Source organism: Hyperolius riggenbachi, chromosome 5 (genome assembly GCF_040937935.1).
Source record: "Hyperolius riggenbachi isolate aHypRig1 chromosome 5, aHypRig1.pri, whole genome shotgun sequence".
NCBI lineage: Eukaryota > Metazoa > Chordata > Amphibia > Anura > Hyperoliidae > Hyperolius > Hyperolius riggenbachi.
In genome coordinates, this window is record NC_090650.1 from 99,608,244 (window position 1) to 99,623,186 (window position 14,943).

General features: G+C 41.7%; 1 protein-coding gene and 1 long non-coding RNA gene across 2 annotated transcripts in view; one reads left to right on the forward strand and one right to left on the reverse strand.

Annotated features, from left to right (window-relative positions):
* Nucleotides 1-14,943, reverse strand: part of SKAP2 (src kinase associated phosphoprotein 2) — a 365,363-nt gene that overhangs the window by 82,429 nt on the left and 267,991 nt on the right. The window contains exon 10 of the mRNA XM_068236049.1: nt 14,552-14,632. Coding sequence (XP_068092150.1) covers nt 14,552-14,632 — 81 coding nt within the window. The remainder of the gene's footprint in view (nt 1-14,551; nt 14,633-14,943) is intronic.
* LOC137518341 (uncharacterized) lies at nt 2,027-7,332 on the forward strand. Its single transcript, XR_011020794.1, has 2 exons — nt 2,027-2,114; nt 7,026-7,332. It is a non-coding gene; the product is annotated as an uncharacterized lncRNA (long non-coding RNA).

The window sequence follows — 14,943 nt, forward strand, 5'->3', positions numbered from 1 at the left end:
CTGTGGTCAGGTTGAATACATATTGTGGTATTTTAAAACATCTGGGGTCATATGCAATTCACTTTTTCTCCTAAGTTTTCTCCTAGGTGAAATGTTTATATCTTAGTAATAAAAAGCAAGAAAATACTCAGAATAATTTTGATAGTACCGTATTTTTTCTCCTAAATTTTAGTACTTTTTCAATTGCAGGGTGCTGAAAAATTAGTTAAAACAGAAGATAAAAAATGATTTCCCCGGAGAAAACTTTGGAGATAAAGGGCCTGATTCACAAAGCGGTGCAAACACTTTGCACGCCAGTGAAAAGCCCTTTATCACGCCTAAACTCAGTTTAGGCGTGATAAGAAGAAACTCGCGCGAAATTCCCGGGTGCAAAGTTTTGCGCGCGCGCAGCCGCGCAGCGCGAAGCGCCCATTAAACCCTACGGATGCTGCGCGCGGAATTGCACGATTGCGCGCGCAAAGTTTTGCACACGGGACTTTGCGCGCGATAAAGAGCACAAAGCGGTGCTAACTCAGCGGTGCAAAGGTTATCACGCCTAAAGTCTTTTAGGCGTGATAACTGAGTTATCACCGCTTTGTGAATCAGGCCCAAAGTGAATTGCATAACGGCCCTGGAGAGAAACATTTAATCTAAGGAAGGCCATGTACTGGTAGGTTGATTTGGCAAAGCAGGTAATTTGGGTAGCAGCACTAGGGTAATATGGCCGCTGCATAGAATGCAATGTTAATTGTGGCTATAGTGGTGCCCAGGGGTAATTTGGATGCAATGGAAACCTGATAAAAATATCGTAATTACACAGCCGGCACCCATGTATTTAGCAAAGTGGATATCAGCGAGGTTATGGGTGTCAAGGCTGCCCAATAAATATATTGTAATTTGGCAGCTGGTGCCTCGGAATTTAGCAGCAAAGGCAGTGTGGATAGCGGGGTGGGGGTGCATTTGCTCAGTAAACCACCTGTACTCTTGGTAAATATGGCTCATCTGATTAGAGTCTGAAGTTTTGAATCAGGATGATATTGGCTAACTTAGAGGCAAAAAAAAAGCTTTCAGCTAATAAGCCTTCTTCAGACTTAGTTCCTGTATACTGACAAGATAACATAAATAAATTCATTAGATGCCTTAATTACAACATCAGGAGGGTCTCACAGGGATGCTAAAACTGTGTCCCTGTAAGCAGAAATGTGTGGGCACGCGCAGTATGTACATACATTGATTGTTTAGTTGGTCGGTGTGCAGAGAAGACAAGTCGTTTCAACAACTTGTTAAGTCCGCAGTTGTGTCCGCGGTCGTGTCGTGTACTTTTTTGGCGTGTGTACTTTAGACTTAGACTTTAGAAAACTACAGAGGATTATGTCGAGTAGTTTGAGGTGTAGTCAACCATCAGCACTGGTGAGCAGGGATGCTCACAAATTCAAATTCGGATGAAATTCGAATAGGGTTATTCGAATTTCATCCTGCTAATTGCAGCACCTGTGCGGGTGGGCGAGGGGGGGTTAATCTTACCCCATCAGCCGTCTGCTACGCTCGTCCCTTGGCGCCTCCCACTTTGCGTTCCAATCTAGGGGTCACGTGATTACAAACACTTCCTCCTTCCGGGTTGAAGGAGGAAGTGTATAGTCACGTGAATTTCAACTGAATTCGAATTTGTGAGCATCCCTGCTGGCGAGGAACTGGGGAAATAACTGAATGAATGTGTTCAATAAAATAAACATGCCTGGACTGCAATAGATGACTTTTACTTCAAAATTAAAATATCATACAAATTATACTAATAATGGGCACGACTAATCATGGAATGTAAACTACTTAGTATCCCCTATCAGAAGTCAAAATTATATTATATTATTATTATTATACTAGTAAAAAGGCTCACCCGTCAAAAAACGGAAGCTAGGCCACGGCTGCTAGCGCCCCCCGCAGTTCGTGCACAGACGCGTCCCGATTGCCCATCCCCCACCCATCGCTGTCCAAAGTATATGCACGCAGGGAGATGCTTGTTTGGCAGTTGGAAAAAGCTGTTATTTCCCACAATGCAATGAGGTTAACAGACAGCAAACTGTCAGGTCTGGAAGCAGGGAAACAGGGACACAGGGACAGGACGCAGTGACACTTAGGTATTATTATGTAGGATTATATTCAGCGTTACTTTTTAGTAAGAGGGCTTTTCAGACTCTTTTAGCCCTTTATACTTTCCTAGTGGTTCTGGGTCACCATGAGCTATCTGGGTGTTCTGCAGTGAGGGTAATAGGACTCCTCTTTCCTAATTAGAGTTGTAGAGATTAGAGCACTAATTTGTGACATATGCCAAGCATACTCATAGGACTGGCATGCACATGCCTATACATAGTGGATCTTTTGTCAGTCATATTATAAGCTGATCCCATTACATGTATATATAGATTGGTATGAAGGGTCTATAATTGTGAGCAGTAACAAGCAATGATGGAAGGAAATACTTCTCAGCTGGTATTCCTTACAATTAAGAGGTTGAAATATGGAAGCCACTGACCGTAGTCATTCATCATCCTTCAATCACTTAGAAAGTGAAATGAGGAGCCGGCTTATTAGGTGTGAACAACTTTCTGTTGATTTTCTTGCTCAGCTGTTATAAAATCACCCCAAATAACTTTATCAGCTAGAGCAAATATTTTAATAGAAAAAGTGAATTAATTATATTTGCTGTATGAACAGAAATTATTATTCCCCTTGGTTACGGCTAAATAGACTGATAGGTCATTTTACTCCACAACCACTGTCCATTGGCTGTGGTGGCCACATAGCTCCATGTGCACCATGAATGAAGGAGCGCAATGGTGCAGTATCGTTAGGTATAGGGAGGATAAACGTATATAAATATATATTCACAAAGGTGTGTTGCAGTTCGTGCAACCACCGTATAGGCCAGCAGGGAATTAACCGTCCCTGCTTTGTACTCCAGGTCCTGCTGGATACTAGATGATCACTCTACTGTAGTACGATAGACTTTCCAAAAACAACTGCAAAGCTATTTCCTCCCAAAAAGTTCTGACTGGTATTGGGTAAGGTGGAGACGCCCTCTATGAATTCTATTTTAGTGAGTTTTTTGTTTTTAATTATAAATAAAAAAGAGATGTCATCACTGGAAAAAAAAGTTGATTCAAAAAACAATCTGATGGTCAGATTATTTTTTGAATAAACTATTATTCAGTTCAATTGGTGTCTATGACATCTGGAGAGGTAAGTGATTACGTCTCTCTTTTTTGTTTATAATTTAAGAAAAAAAAACTAAAATAGAACACATTAAGGGCGCCTTCAGCCTACCCAGTACCAGACTGCCATTTAGGAAATGCTTAGGAAAACAAAGAAAATCCTAAGAATCTTCCAGAAGGAGATGGACTATTCCAAATCCTGTTGGTTCTGCTGGATTTAAACTGCTTTTTTTTGCTGTAGTGGCCCTTTAACACTAAGCAAATACACATATTAAAAAAAACAAGTTTGGTCTGAATCTTCCCTGCCTAAAGATGCAGCCCCAACCTGCAGTATGTTGTACTATATTGCTAATACTCTCATCCCCCCAGTCCCCACAGCAATAGCAGGGAATGTTTCTTTCAACAAAAAAGTCCTAGCTAGCTAACTAATGTTGTCATTAAAGAACAAGTGACACACAGTGACAGTACCATAGATAAATACTAGTTCTACTTACATAACAGATGTATTGCACTGTCCATGTTATGATTTCTATTAATTTTATAAAGGAAAAGCTGAGATTCATATTCTATACAGTTTCCATCTTGGTTAACTTTGACCTCCTGACATCATTTCCTACCTCACTCTTTTTTTCTCCTCTTGCTAATGGTGTATTCATTACCTGCCCTCCTCCAAGAGTCTTCAGACAGTCCCACTGAGGTCTATACTAGGAAGTGCACTGTCTTATGTCATTAGAAGGAGGGGGAACTAAAGGGAAGAGGAGGAATATATTATAGATAAAAAGACCCCCAGCATGCAACTGTTTGGCAATGGCAATTAAAGGGCCAGTGCTCCTAAGGTATGTTATAACTCCAAACTATAACAGCAGGAAAAGTTTTGAATGCAGGATTAGCATATGTATCACTTAATACACTCAGACCAGCTGCTGTTGAAATTTGATTTGATTTGGTGACAATCCCACTTTAACAACATTATGTGGGTAGCTAGATTCACTTCCACTTTATCATGGCTGCTGGAAGGCCACATTTCTCCTCTTTTATAGGGACAATGTGTGGTCAAATACCAGTAGTAAACCTCCCAACCATAGTGGCTCACCGACTCCTCTTGTTCTTCCTGGTGACTGATTGGTGAGCCAGGGCATTAAGAATGGTAGTCCACCAAGTAATAGAATAGATTTAAAATAAATTGTACTATCAGATGAAGTCTGCTAATAGCACGGTCCTGTTTGCACAGCTTGGACATTTCCATAGAAAAAACAACTAAAGATTTCAGGGAATATAGAAAAATATTTTACAAAAGTTAGGGCCTGATTCACAAAGCTTATCTGTTAAATTATTTCACCTAATTTATTAACTCACAATGTATCTCTCCTTAAATGTCTTAACTCATGATTTACCTCTCCTTATCTAACTTAACTCAATGTTTAGCTCTCCTTATTTGACATAACTCACGATTCAACTCACCTTATTTGACATAACTCATGATTTAGCTCTCCTTATTTGACATAATTCATGGTTTAGCTCTCCTTATTTGACATAACTCATGGTTTAGCTCTTCTTATTTGACATAATTCATGGTTTAGCTCTCCTTATTTGACATAACTCATGGTTTAGCTCTCCTTATTTGCCATAACTCATGGTTTAGCTCTCCTTATTTGCCATAACTCATGGTTTAGCTCTCCTTATTTGACATAATTCATGGTTTAGCTCTCCTTATTTGACGTAACTCATGGTTTAGCTCTCCTTATTTGACATAACTCATGGTTTAGCTCTCCTTATTTGACATAATTCATGATTTAGCTTTCCTTATTTGACATAACTCATGGTTTAGCTCTCCTTATTTGACATAACTCATGATTTAGCTCACCTTATTTGACATAACTCATGGTTTAGCTCTCCATATTTGACATAACTCATGGTTTAGCTCTCCTCATTTGATATAACTCATGGTTTAGCTCTCCATATTTGACATAACTCATGGTTTAGCTCTCCTTATTTGACATAATTCATGATTTAGCTTTCCTTATTTGACATAACTCATGGTTTAGCTCTCCTTATTTGACATAACTCATGGTTTAGCTCTCCTTATTTGACATAACTCATGGTTTAGCTCTCCTTATTTGACATAACTCATGATTTAGCTCACCTTATTTGACATAACTCATGGTTTAGCTCTCCTTATTTGACATAACTCATGGTTAAGCTCTCCATATTTGACATAATTCGTGATTTAGCTTTCCTTATTTGACATAACTCATGGTTTAGCTCTCCTTATTTGACATAACTCATGGTTTAGCTCTCCATATTTGACATAACTCATGGTTTAGCTCTCCATATTTGACATAATTCGTGATTTAGCTTTCCTTATTTGACATAACTCATGGTTTAGCTCTCCTTATTTGACATAACTCATGGTTTAGCTCTCCTTATTTGACATAACTCATGATTTAGCTCACCTTATTTGACATAACTCATGGTTTAGCTCTCCATATTTGACATAACTCATGGTTTAGCTCTCCATATTTGACATAACTCATGGTTTAGCTCTCCTTATCTATTTATCTTATGAATGATCTCTCCTTATTTGTTTATATTATGCATTAGCACTCCTTACAGTTAAGGTGAAAAATACATTTGTGAATTTAATTGGGAATTAACCCCAAAGTGTCCTCTGTGATTGTGACAAAGATGGTTATATGTATACAGTTAAAATTAACATTTTTCCACGAAAGATGTCCTTTAAGGAGACACCAAAACAACATATAGTAGAAAGGAATATATTATTCAGGAAAGCACTTCATATCCCAGATCTACATATTGCTACACTGTATGTAACCCCGCCCTCTCAGTGGTGTTTAGCCAAGACTATGATGTCATGAAGTCTTCTTCTCCCAGTGCACTCTGCGAGAACAGGTGTTGTTTCTTCTCACTTCAGAACACACATAAAACAAACATTTTACTGTGATACACCTACCAGCAGTAAATATGTTGCTACTTCTGATGAATGTAAAAATGTAAATCAGGCTGACAAAGATTTGTCAATGGGCAAACACTGACTAAATCATTTCTAAAGTAATATTGTGAAAATTAGCAATTGTATTAATTAAGATATATTCAGTCAAGTTCCTCTTTAAAGGGAGCCTGGAGTGAGAGTGATATGGAGGCTGCCATATTAATAACTTGCAAATCATACCAGTCCTCCTGATCCTGTGTCTCTAATACTTTTAGCCATAGACTTTGAAAAAGCATGCAGCAGATTAGGTACTTTTATCCAGTAAAACCTGAGTCAGCTGAGTCAGACATATGCTGGTTCCGGGGTTTTGACTCTTCTTATGCCAGAAGATCAACAAGGCTGCCAGGCAACTGGCATTGATTACAAGGAATAAATATATTCATATCCCTCTCATCCCATGTACCCAGAATATGAATTGTGTTCTTTTTATTATTAGAAAGAGGCTAAAAAGTATGTACTATTTATACCATTTCACCTGCCATCCTGCAGATCAGTTTAATGCTATTTTGAATCTCAGTGTTGAGGATTACAATATCATAGAAAAAAACAAAAACATTTCACTGGGAATTTGGTAGACAGACAGTCATACCGTTCAGACTGACAGAGAATAGAAAGCAAAGCAAACATTTTCCAGAGCTGCAGCCTGTCACACTATTTTCTGCACAATGATTCTGGCGGCCTGCAATGGTGACACGCTGTACACTGTGATGTGCTGTTTCCTCTCTGAAAAACATAAAGCCAACCTAAACACTTACGGCAACCTGTTTCTGCTTTCCTGTGCGGACCCTGAAATCAGCCTTTTGTTTCCTGTCCACATGTCATACCAGCAAAGGAACGGAAAGCAGCTTCCTGATGTCGGTCGCCATGTCCACCCTTCTCCTGACAGGAGGGGTGAAGTGATGTATGCAGCACGTACAGCTGAAGGGGTGACCCAGACTGCATTTCCTTACAGGACATGGTAAAGATAGGACCCCCATGCTTATGCTGCCCAGAGGTGCTAAGTCCTGATAAGAACCACATCGTCTTCAGTTCCTTTGTCATGTAATGTCTGCTGTACTCAATTCCAATACATTCATGTAAAACTTAACCAAATATTGATTTATTTATTTATTAAAATGGATCTGAAATCTGAAACGGTACAGAAACTTTTTTACTTAAAATGGATCTGAACTCTTTCACAGGACAGAAGGAAAACATAGATAAATGCACCCTGTATGTATTTAGAGAGTGTAGCCTGTCTAATGCCCCCTCATCTGTGACTATTCACCACCATAATTGGATCTCTCGCCTGTGTCAGCTCAGGAATCTCCTCTGCCATGTCAGAGCAGCTAATTAGTAAACACAGGATGTTAACAATATGTTGGCTTCCATGAAAGCAGGAAGTAGACTCTGCAGATTTTTTTTGCAGTCTTTGTATCAGCTGTAACAAAGGAATGTTTTTCTTCAAAGGTTATTATGCTGTTGCTTATCTTTTACAGCACAGAGGAAGTTCAGGTCCTCTTTAATCAGTTGGCGTGTTCATATCTCATGCAAATTTTCTCATATGGGGAAAAAGCCTGTTGCATCTATTCGAAGTAGGCGAGCGTTTTCTCTATTTATACATTAGCTGCTGAGGAAAGACACAGGTCCACTTTAAGTGAAGTAACAGACTTAAGACCAGTAAAAGAAACAAGTAGCTTTTCTTTCAGAAATTCCATGGTTCTTGTGCGTAAATTAGGTCACAACTTTGCTGAGTGAAGGCAGGTCCTGGTGACTTTTAGGAGGTTTAAGGCTTTGCTCACATCTAAAATAGCAACCACTGAGGCCAGCATTTCGCGCTTTTGTGAGTGCTTCCCCCCCCTCCCCCGGTGCTTACCTGCGCGCTACAATTTTTTTGTAAAGCGACTTTCTAAGTGATTTTGCAGAGCGAGTTTGTTTTTTCACTTCCTGACGTCAGCCAGGAAGTGAACTCTTTCATCCGGAAATGAACAAATACAATGTATTTATTCATGAAAGCGCGAACGCAGTCGCCGCAAAAAACGGTTTTGTGAGCGTTTTTCCTATAACTTCCATTGTAGGAAAATCGCCCTAAAAATGGTACAGGCAGCGCTTTGCTGAACGGAAAGCAGACGAAACGCGCTGATATGAACTGTCCCATAAGGATTCATTGCACAATCGTTTTTAGGGCGATTTTTAAAATCGCCGGCACTAAAAAATAGGCGAAAACATCCTAGGAGTGAACAAGCCCTAAAAGTGTGTTTCTGAATAGCAACCTCTAGTGGCAAGAGAGAGCAGGGCCCATATGAAATTCACTTTTTCCCCTGAGTTTAGTCCTAGGAAATATGTGAAAAAGTACTATACAAATTATTTTGAGTATTTTTTGTTTGTAAATTGTATAAAAGGCATTTTAGTGACAAGGTGAGAAAATATCAGCTAGGAAAAAAAGTGAATTGCATATGGGCCCCGCAGCAGATTTCTATCAACAAATCTGTTGCAAGCTATAGTGCTGCATTCCTGCAGAAAAGATACCCAGCTGTATAGTTAAAAGAACGCAAGGTGGGGCAGTAAATTAAGAAAAGATTAATGCTACCTGATCCAGGGGGCTAGGCGGATCAGGTAGCTGCAATCCCCGCGGCTCTCCTCCGCTCCATTTGCCTGCATCCCCTTCCTTTCGGTTTCGCGAGCCCTGAGATCACGACGCTGGAAGAGCTGCTCTCATAGAGCAGCATGCAGGGAGGAGCGGGAGCAGCAGGGGGCGTGGCGGGGAGAGAGCGAGCTGCCCAATGGCAGCTTTGGAAGGCCTGCAGGAACACTCCTAGTCGGCATTTAAGCAGGCAACAACTCTCTCCTCCCTTACCCTTTGGAATAGCGACAATCATTGTCATTAATTTTGGGGGCTATAGCGTGGCGGTGGGGGGGAAGAGAGCGGTGTGGGGGGGGGCATAGAGGCATGTCCTGCAGCTGGGAACATGCTTCTGTGTCCCTTCTGACCACTCCCCCCCCCCCCCCCCCCCCCCCCGCACGCCGTGAGCATTCTTTAAGGCTCTGTCCATATAGAAATTGAGGTATTGATAAGGTAGTATCATCAACCTTACTTATACATCTATAATAGCTGCTCTCCAAACTGAGCCGTGGACTATGGCTGGTTCCCTCTTAGGCCCAGTGCACACCAACAACCTCTAGCAGATCTGCAAGACGCTAGAGGTTTTTGAAGCAGATTTCAGAGCAATTCTAGGCATGTTTACTAAACATGCCTAACATTTTTTGGAGCGTTTTTGTGTAGCAGATGTCATATTTTGTTACAGAAAAGCTGTTACTGAACAGCTTCTATAACAAAAACGCCACTTTCCTATACATTAACATTGAGGTAGAAACACCTTAGAAATTCAAAAAATGCTGCAGCCCCCGAGTTTGCGTTTGTGGAAAAAAACAACCGCTCTGGTGTGCACCATCCCATTCACTTTTATTAGCCAAGCGGTTTTCCCCCTGCAAGCGTTTTAAAAAACGCTCCAGAACCGCTCTGGTGTGCTCCAGCCCATGCAAAGGGAGTTGGAGGATATTAACTATGTTGACCCCACCCGCTTCCCCAGGTGAATACACTCTGATCTCTGTATTGCTGCAGAGGTCTGATTGTAACACCAGAGGGCAGCATGCCTGTACATCCACTACCCAGCAATGTAGGCAGAAGCAGCAGGCAAGCTATTTGTTTTTAAACTAAAATGTTTTAACTCTATTGAGTTACACTTTTTTATTATTATTGTTATTGATTTATAAAGCACCAACATATTTCGTGGCACTGTACAAAGTAAGAAACAAACATGAGGTACATAATAATACAGACAATGGTGTACACCAATCTACAAGATACATAATTAGTGACAAAATACAAAACATGATACAGCATACAGAATACAAAATATAGAATTGGTAATGACAGTGATAAAAGTAACATGATGAGTAAAATGTATAATGATTTCCAAGACACAAAAGGGTAGAGAGCCCTGCCCTTGCGAGCTTACAATCTAAAGGGAAGAGGGGGAAACAAGAGGAGGGGTAGTATACGATACAATATATAGAGGCAGTGTGTTTTAAGATACCTAGTAGGAGTGCAATTTGGTCTTTAAGCCCTGCAAAATATTCACTTACCCATGTTGCATTCAGTTGTGTTTGCACGGGATCCTAATCATTAATATATTCCACTGGCCTCATTTCTCTGTAACTGTGCTACATTTTCCTCATCCTGCTTCACAACACAAAGGCACGCATTGTATCTGAAGCTGTCATAACAGCAGACCACAATAGTTTATATATTGTGTTACACGTGTACTTTATACTGTCATAATGACAAACTACAACTGAGTTTATTTTCTGCAGCAGATGTTAAATGAAGTCATAGGTACAGTTGTCAGTATTTTAGTGTACAGGCCTGTCAGAAAATGTTTGGCTTTAGAAAAAGGTGTTACCTATAGCAACTAATCAGATTTCAGCCGTTATTTTTCTTATGCAGTTTTTTTTTAAAACAATATATTTCTATAACACACCCTATTTAATAAAAAAAAAAAAGAAGACTGATGTAATGAAAAAAAAGTCTCCTGCACTCTCTTCCCTTCTGGCTGTCAGGAAAACGCCCCGCTCACCTGCCCACTGCCCCCATATACTGAAGGATAAATGAGGGTGGGTAACAGAGTATGGTCATCTTTCCCAGAATGCACCAAGAGAAAGAGAGTGAGCAACCAATGGCAAGCTCCTCCCCATAGAGAACAAAAGGGTGTCATTGCAAAGATTAAACATCTGATTCCCGCAGAGGATCTTCCAACCCTAGCCCACGTCTTCATCACATCACGGCTGGAGTACTGCAATGCCCTTTATGCTGGCCTCCCCAAAAAGGACCCACACCACCTGCAATTAGTGCCGAATGCTGCTGCCAGATTGCTAACAAACCAGCCTCGCCACTGTCACATTACACCGATCCTTCGCTCACTGCACTGGCTACCAGTAGAATGGAGATTATTCTTCAAGATTGGACAGCTGACATTCAAATCCCTGCACAATCTGGGCCCTGGATACATGAAGGACTTGCTGAAGCTGCACCACACCTCCCACAACCTCAGATCAGCAAGTTCTATAAACCTGGTCACTCCCAGAGTGCACCTCAAAAAATCTGGAGATAGAGCCTTCTGTCATGCTGCCCCTACTCTTTGGAACTCCCTGCCACACCCAGTAAAGACAGCACCACCCCTGAAGCTATTCAAATCCAGACTGAAAAGCCACCTGTTTAGCCTGGCAGTTCCGAACTTATAGAATTCTTCCTCTGTACCACGATGGTCTGAGCCATGCTTATGCGCTTTGAGTCCTATGGGAGAAAAGCGCTTTACAAATGTTATTTGTTGTTGTTGTGTCATTGATGTAATGACACCCTAAGGGCCTGTACACACTGCTGCACTTGCGCTGCATGTTTAAAATAGCATGCAATTTTTAAATCGGAAAGCCTCCATGAACATAGAAAAATCACATCGCACCAGTGTGTACAGGTCTTCACGATTTTCATCATTTTTTAAAAGACCTTGTGATTAAAAAGTGCATGTAATTTTAAAATCGCAGTTCAAGCGCACACCCCCTAAGTGTACAGGCCCTAACACAGGAGAGTGGATATGCTGCCATGTTGCCCTATTAGGTTAGGTAGATTTTCATCTTATTTCATGACAAGAATGGCTAAGCATCATCCACAAGTCTAATATAACATTACTGCTAAAGCTTTTACTGTCCAATAGTGACATTGGTTGAACAAAAAAAGTAATATAATTAAGGTTTGAGGGTGGCTTTGTTATAAAAAAGGATGTCATTTTGGTGTATTAGTAGTTAAAGAGAACCCGAGGTGGGTTCTAAGAACGCTAATTGCACACAGAGGCTGGGTCTGCATATACTGCCCAGCCTCTGTTGTTATACTGATCCCACCACAGGCCCCCCCTGCGCTCTGCTTACCCCCCATAAATCATACACTGAGCTGTCGACACACAGCGAGTCGCAGCCAGCTGTTTACCTTCCATCTGTCACTCTCACTGCTCCCCCGCCTCCTCCATAGCTCCGGTCCCCGCCCGCGTCCCTTACTTCCAATCAGCGGGGAGGGAAGGGACGCGGGCGGGGACCGGCGCAATGGAGGAGGTGGGGGAGCGGCGAGAGTGACAGAAGGTAAACAGTCGGCTGCGTGTTGACAGCTCGGCGTATGATTTATGGGGGGCACAGCAGAGTGCAGGGGGGCCTGTAGAGGGGATCAGTATAGCAACAGAGGCTGGGCAGGTTATTCAGACCCAGCCTCTGTGTGCTAATTCGCATTCTTAGAACCCACCTCGGATTATCTTTACAGCAAAACAGAACTGAAAATAAACTTCTAAGATAATGAACTGTAAGTGTAGTACCAATAGTACTAATGGTAAATAGAACTTTCCTGGAGTCTCATATTGTATATTCAGTTTAAAGAGACTCTGAAGCGAGAATAAATCTCGCTTCAGAGCTCATAGTTAGCAGGGGCACGTGTGCCCCTGCTAAACCGCCGCTATAGCGCCGCTAAAAGGGGGTCCCTTCACCCCCAAACCCCCCACTGCGACACTTGGTCGCAGACTTGGTCGCAGACTTGGTCGCTCCTGGAGACAGGGCTAACGGCTGCAGCCCTGCCTCCAGTCGCGTCTATCAGCGGCGCATCGCCGCCTCTCCCCCGCCCCTCTCAGTGAAGGAAGACTGAGAGGGACGGGGGAGAGGCGGAGATACGCGCTGACAGATGCACGTGGGGCAGGGCTGCGGCGGTTAGCCCTGCCCCAACCAAGAAGCGCTCCCCCCGCTGAAACGAGGGGATTTGGGGATGAAGGGACCCCCGTTAAGCCGCCGGATAGCGACGGTTTAGCAGGGGCACATCTATGAGGTCTGAAGCGAGATTTATTCTCGCTTCAGACTCTCTTTAAGGACAGTATATCTAAAGTGAATTCTAAGCAGCAGTTCTGACAGTCTAATGTAAAATCAACTTCATTCTACTTCATTAAGCTGTAAAACAAAGAAATAATAGCTGTTTAAACTTCACAGCCCTGTCTTATTATTAGCGGTATTTACTCATCAAAACAGAGGTGTATTACCATCTGTTTACTTTTCAGGAGAGTTGGAGCTGCATTTGACAGCTGTCTCATTTGCATAGATAGAAGCATTGTTTTTAATTCTTGCAATGCAAAAAACAAAACAAAACAGGAACCTCAGACAAATTACTAGTGGAACTAGTACTACATGTACCCATGTTTATCTCATCATGACACATCATGTATGCTTTAAAGCTACATACACAATAACAACCGCCATGGCTGAGAATCGGGAGTCAGACTAGCTTGTGTAAAGTGGCCACATGACATCTGCTACAGCATTCCAGATCTTTAGCAATCCCCGAAGCCAGGACACCACAGGATCACATTGTTTCCACACCCCCTCCCAGGAATTTGCTCTGGCACACCTCGCCTTAGCAACAAATGTGCTGCTAGCTTGGACACTAATGACGCATCTGTACAGCGTCAGTAGGGCTTTTTTGCCCGACAGGTATTGCTACACAATCCCTCAGGCAACAGAGGTCTCATGAAGATCCATCTCTGTGTAAAGGGGCAAACTACTGCACAGATAGTACTGCATAGATATTAACATTAATGGTGTGGCAAAATATCCTCCCTGCATGCGTGGTGTCTTTCCTTCACCAGTCTCCAGTTTACAAATCAGGTCTGTGCCAGGAGCTGGTCCTCTTTTTTTTGTAAATGGAATGTTCTCCACTATAATCTTATGCAATGAAGATATGCATGACCAACATTTAAACAGGCTGCAGATCAATTAGTGGTCTTAGGTTTATCTGATTTTTATCACAGAAGACAGAACTGCAGGTCGATTGTCAGAGCCTGTGTCAAGTTGACCTTTTCACAGACGTCTACATTGCCAGTCCCCTGGGCTACTTGTTGTCCCCTGTCAGCCTTTGAATGGCACTAGTCTGTTCTGCTCAAGCACAAAGTATACACAGATGTCTATATTACATTCTCATAGGTGTGACAGCGACTGCATGTTGTATCTATAAACTGTCCTTTAGCCGTGACACTTCCTCAATGATGATAAGCTAATTTATGCAACTAAATCTCCTTTGTGCAGAAATGAAAGCTAATTGAGTCATTACAAAGTAATTCAGGAAGGAATGCCTTGTATAAACGGGCTTACTTAAGAAATCCTTCTCCAGTGTGTTCCCTGCATCCTAAATGGTTCTAAGTAGCTTAGCTGCCACCGAACATTCAGCCCAAAACAAACAACTTTTCAAGATGTGAATAAATTACACACGGACAAATTAACACAACATTTTAATTACCAGAGACGTTGCTTGCAGGAGGCTGGCTTATGGGCGCCTTGACTGGTTTGGGGATCTCCGGCGGTGCATTTTCACTTTCCTCTGAAATAAAGAATGGATGGTTTTACTTGGATCGCAAATGAGGTTCACAGTCCACAACATCTGAAGTGATCGTGTCAGACATTCATGGCACAATAAAAAAACACACTATGTATACAAGGTAAACTTATAACAATAATGGGCTAATAGCTTTGAGATGTTTACGGTTGTTTAAGAAACTTCAATATTCAACGTCCTCAAAAGCAATCTATACAAAGGAGGGGAAGTCAGTTACACAACAGGTAAATGTACAAACAGCTGCAACGCAAACATTTTCACAACGACCTGCCAATAGGACTTAATCTGTGACTCTC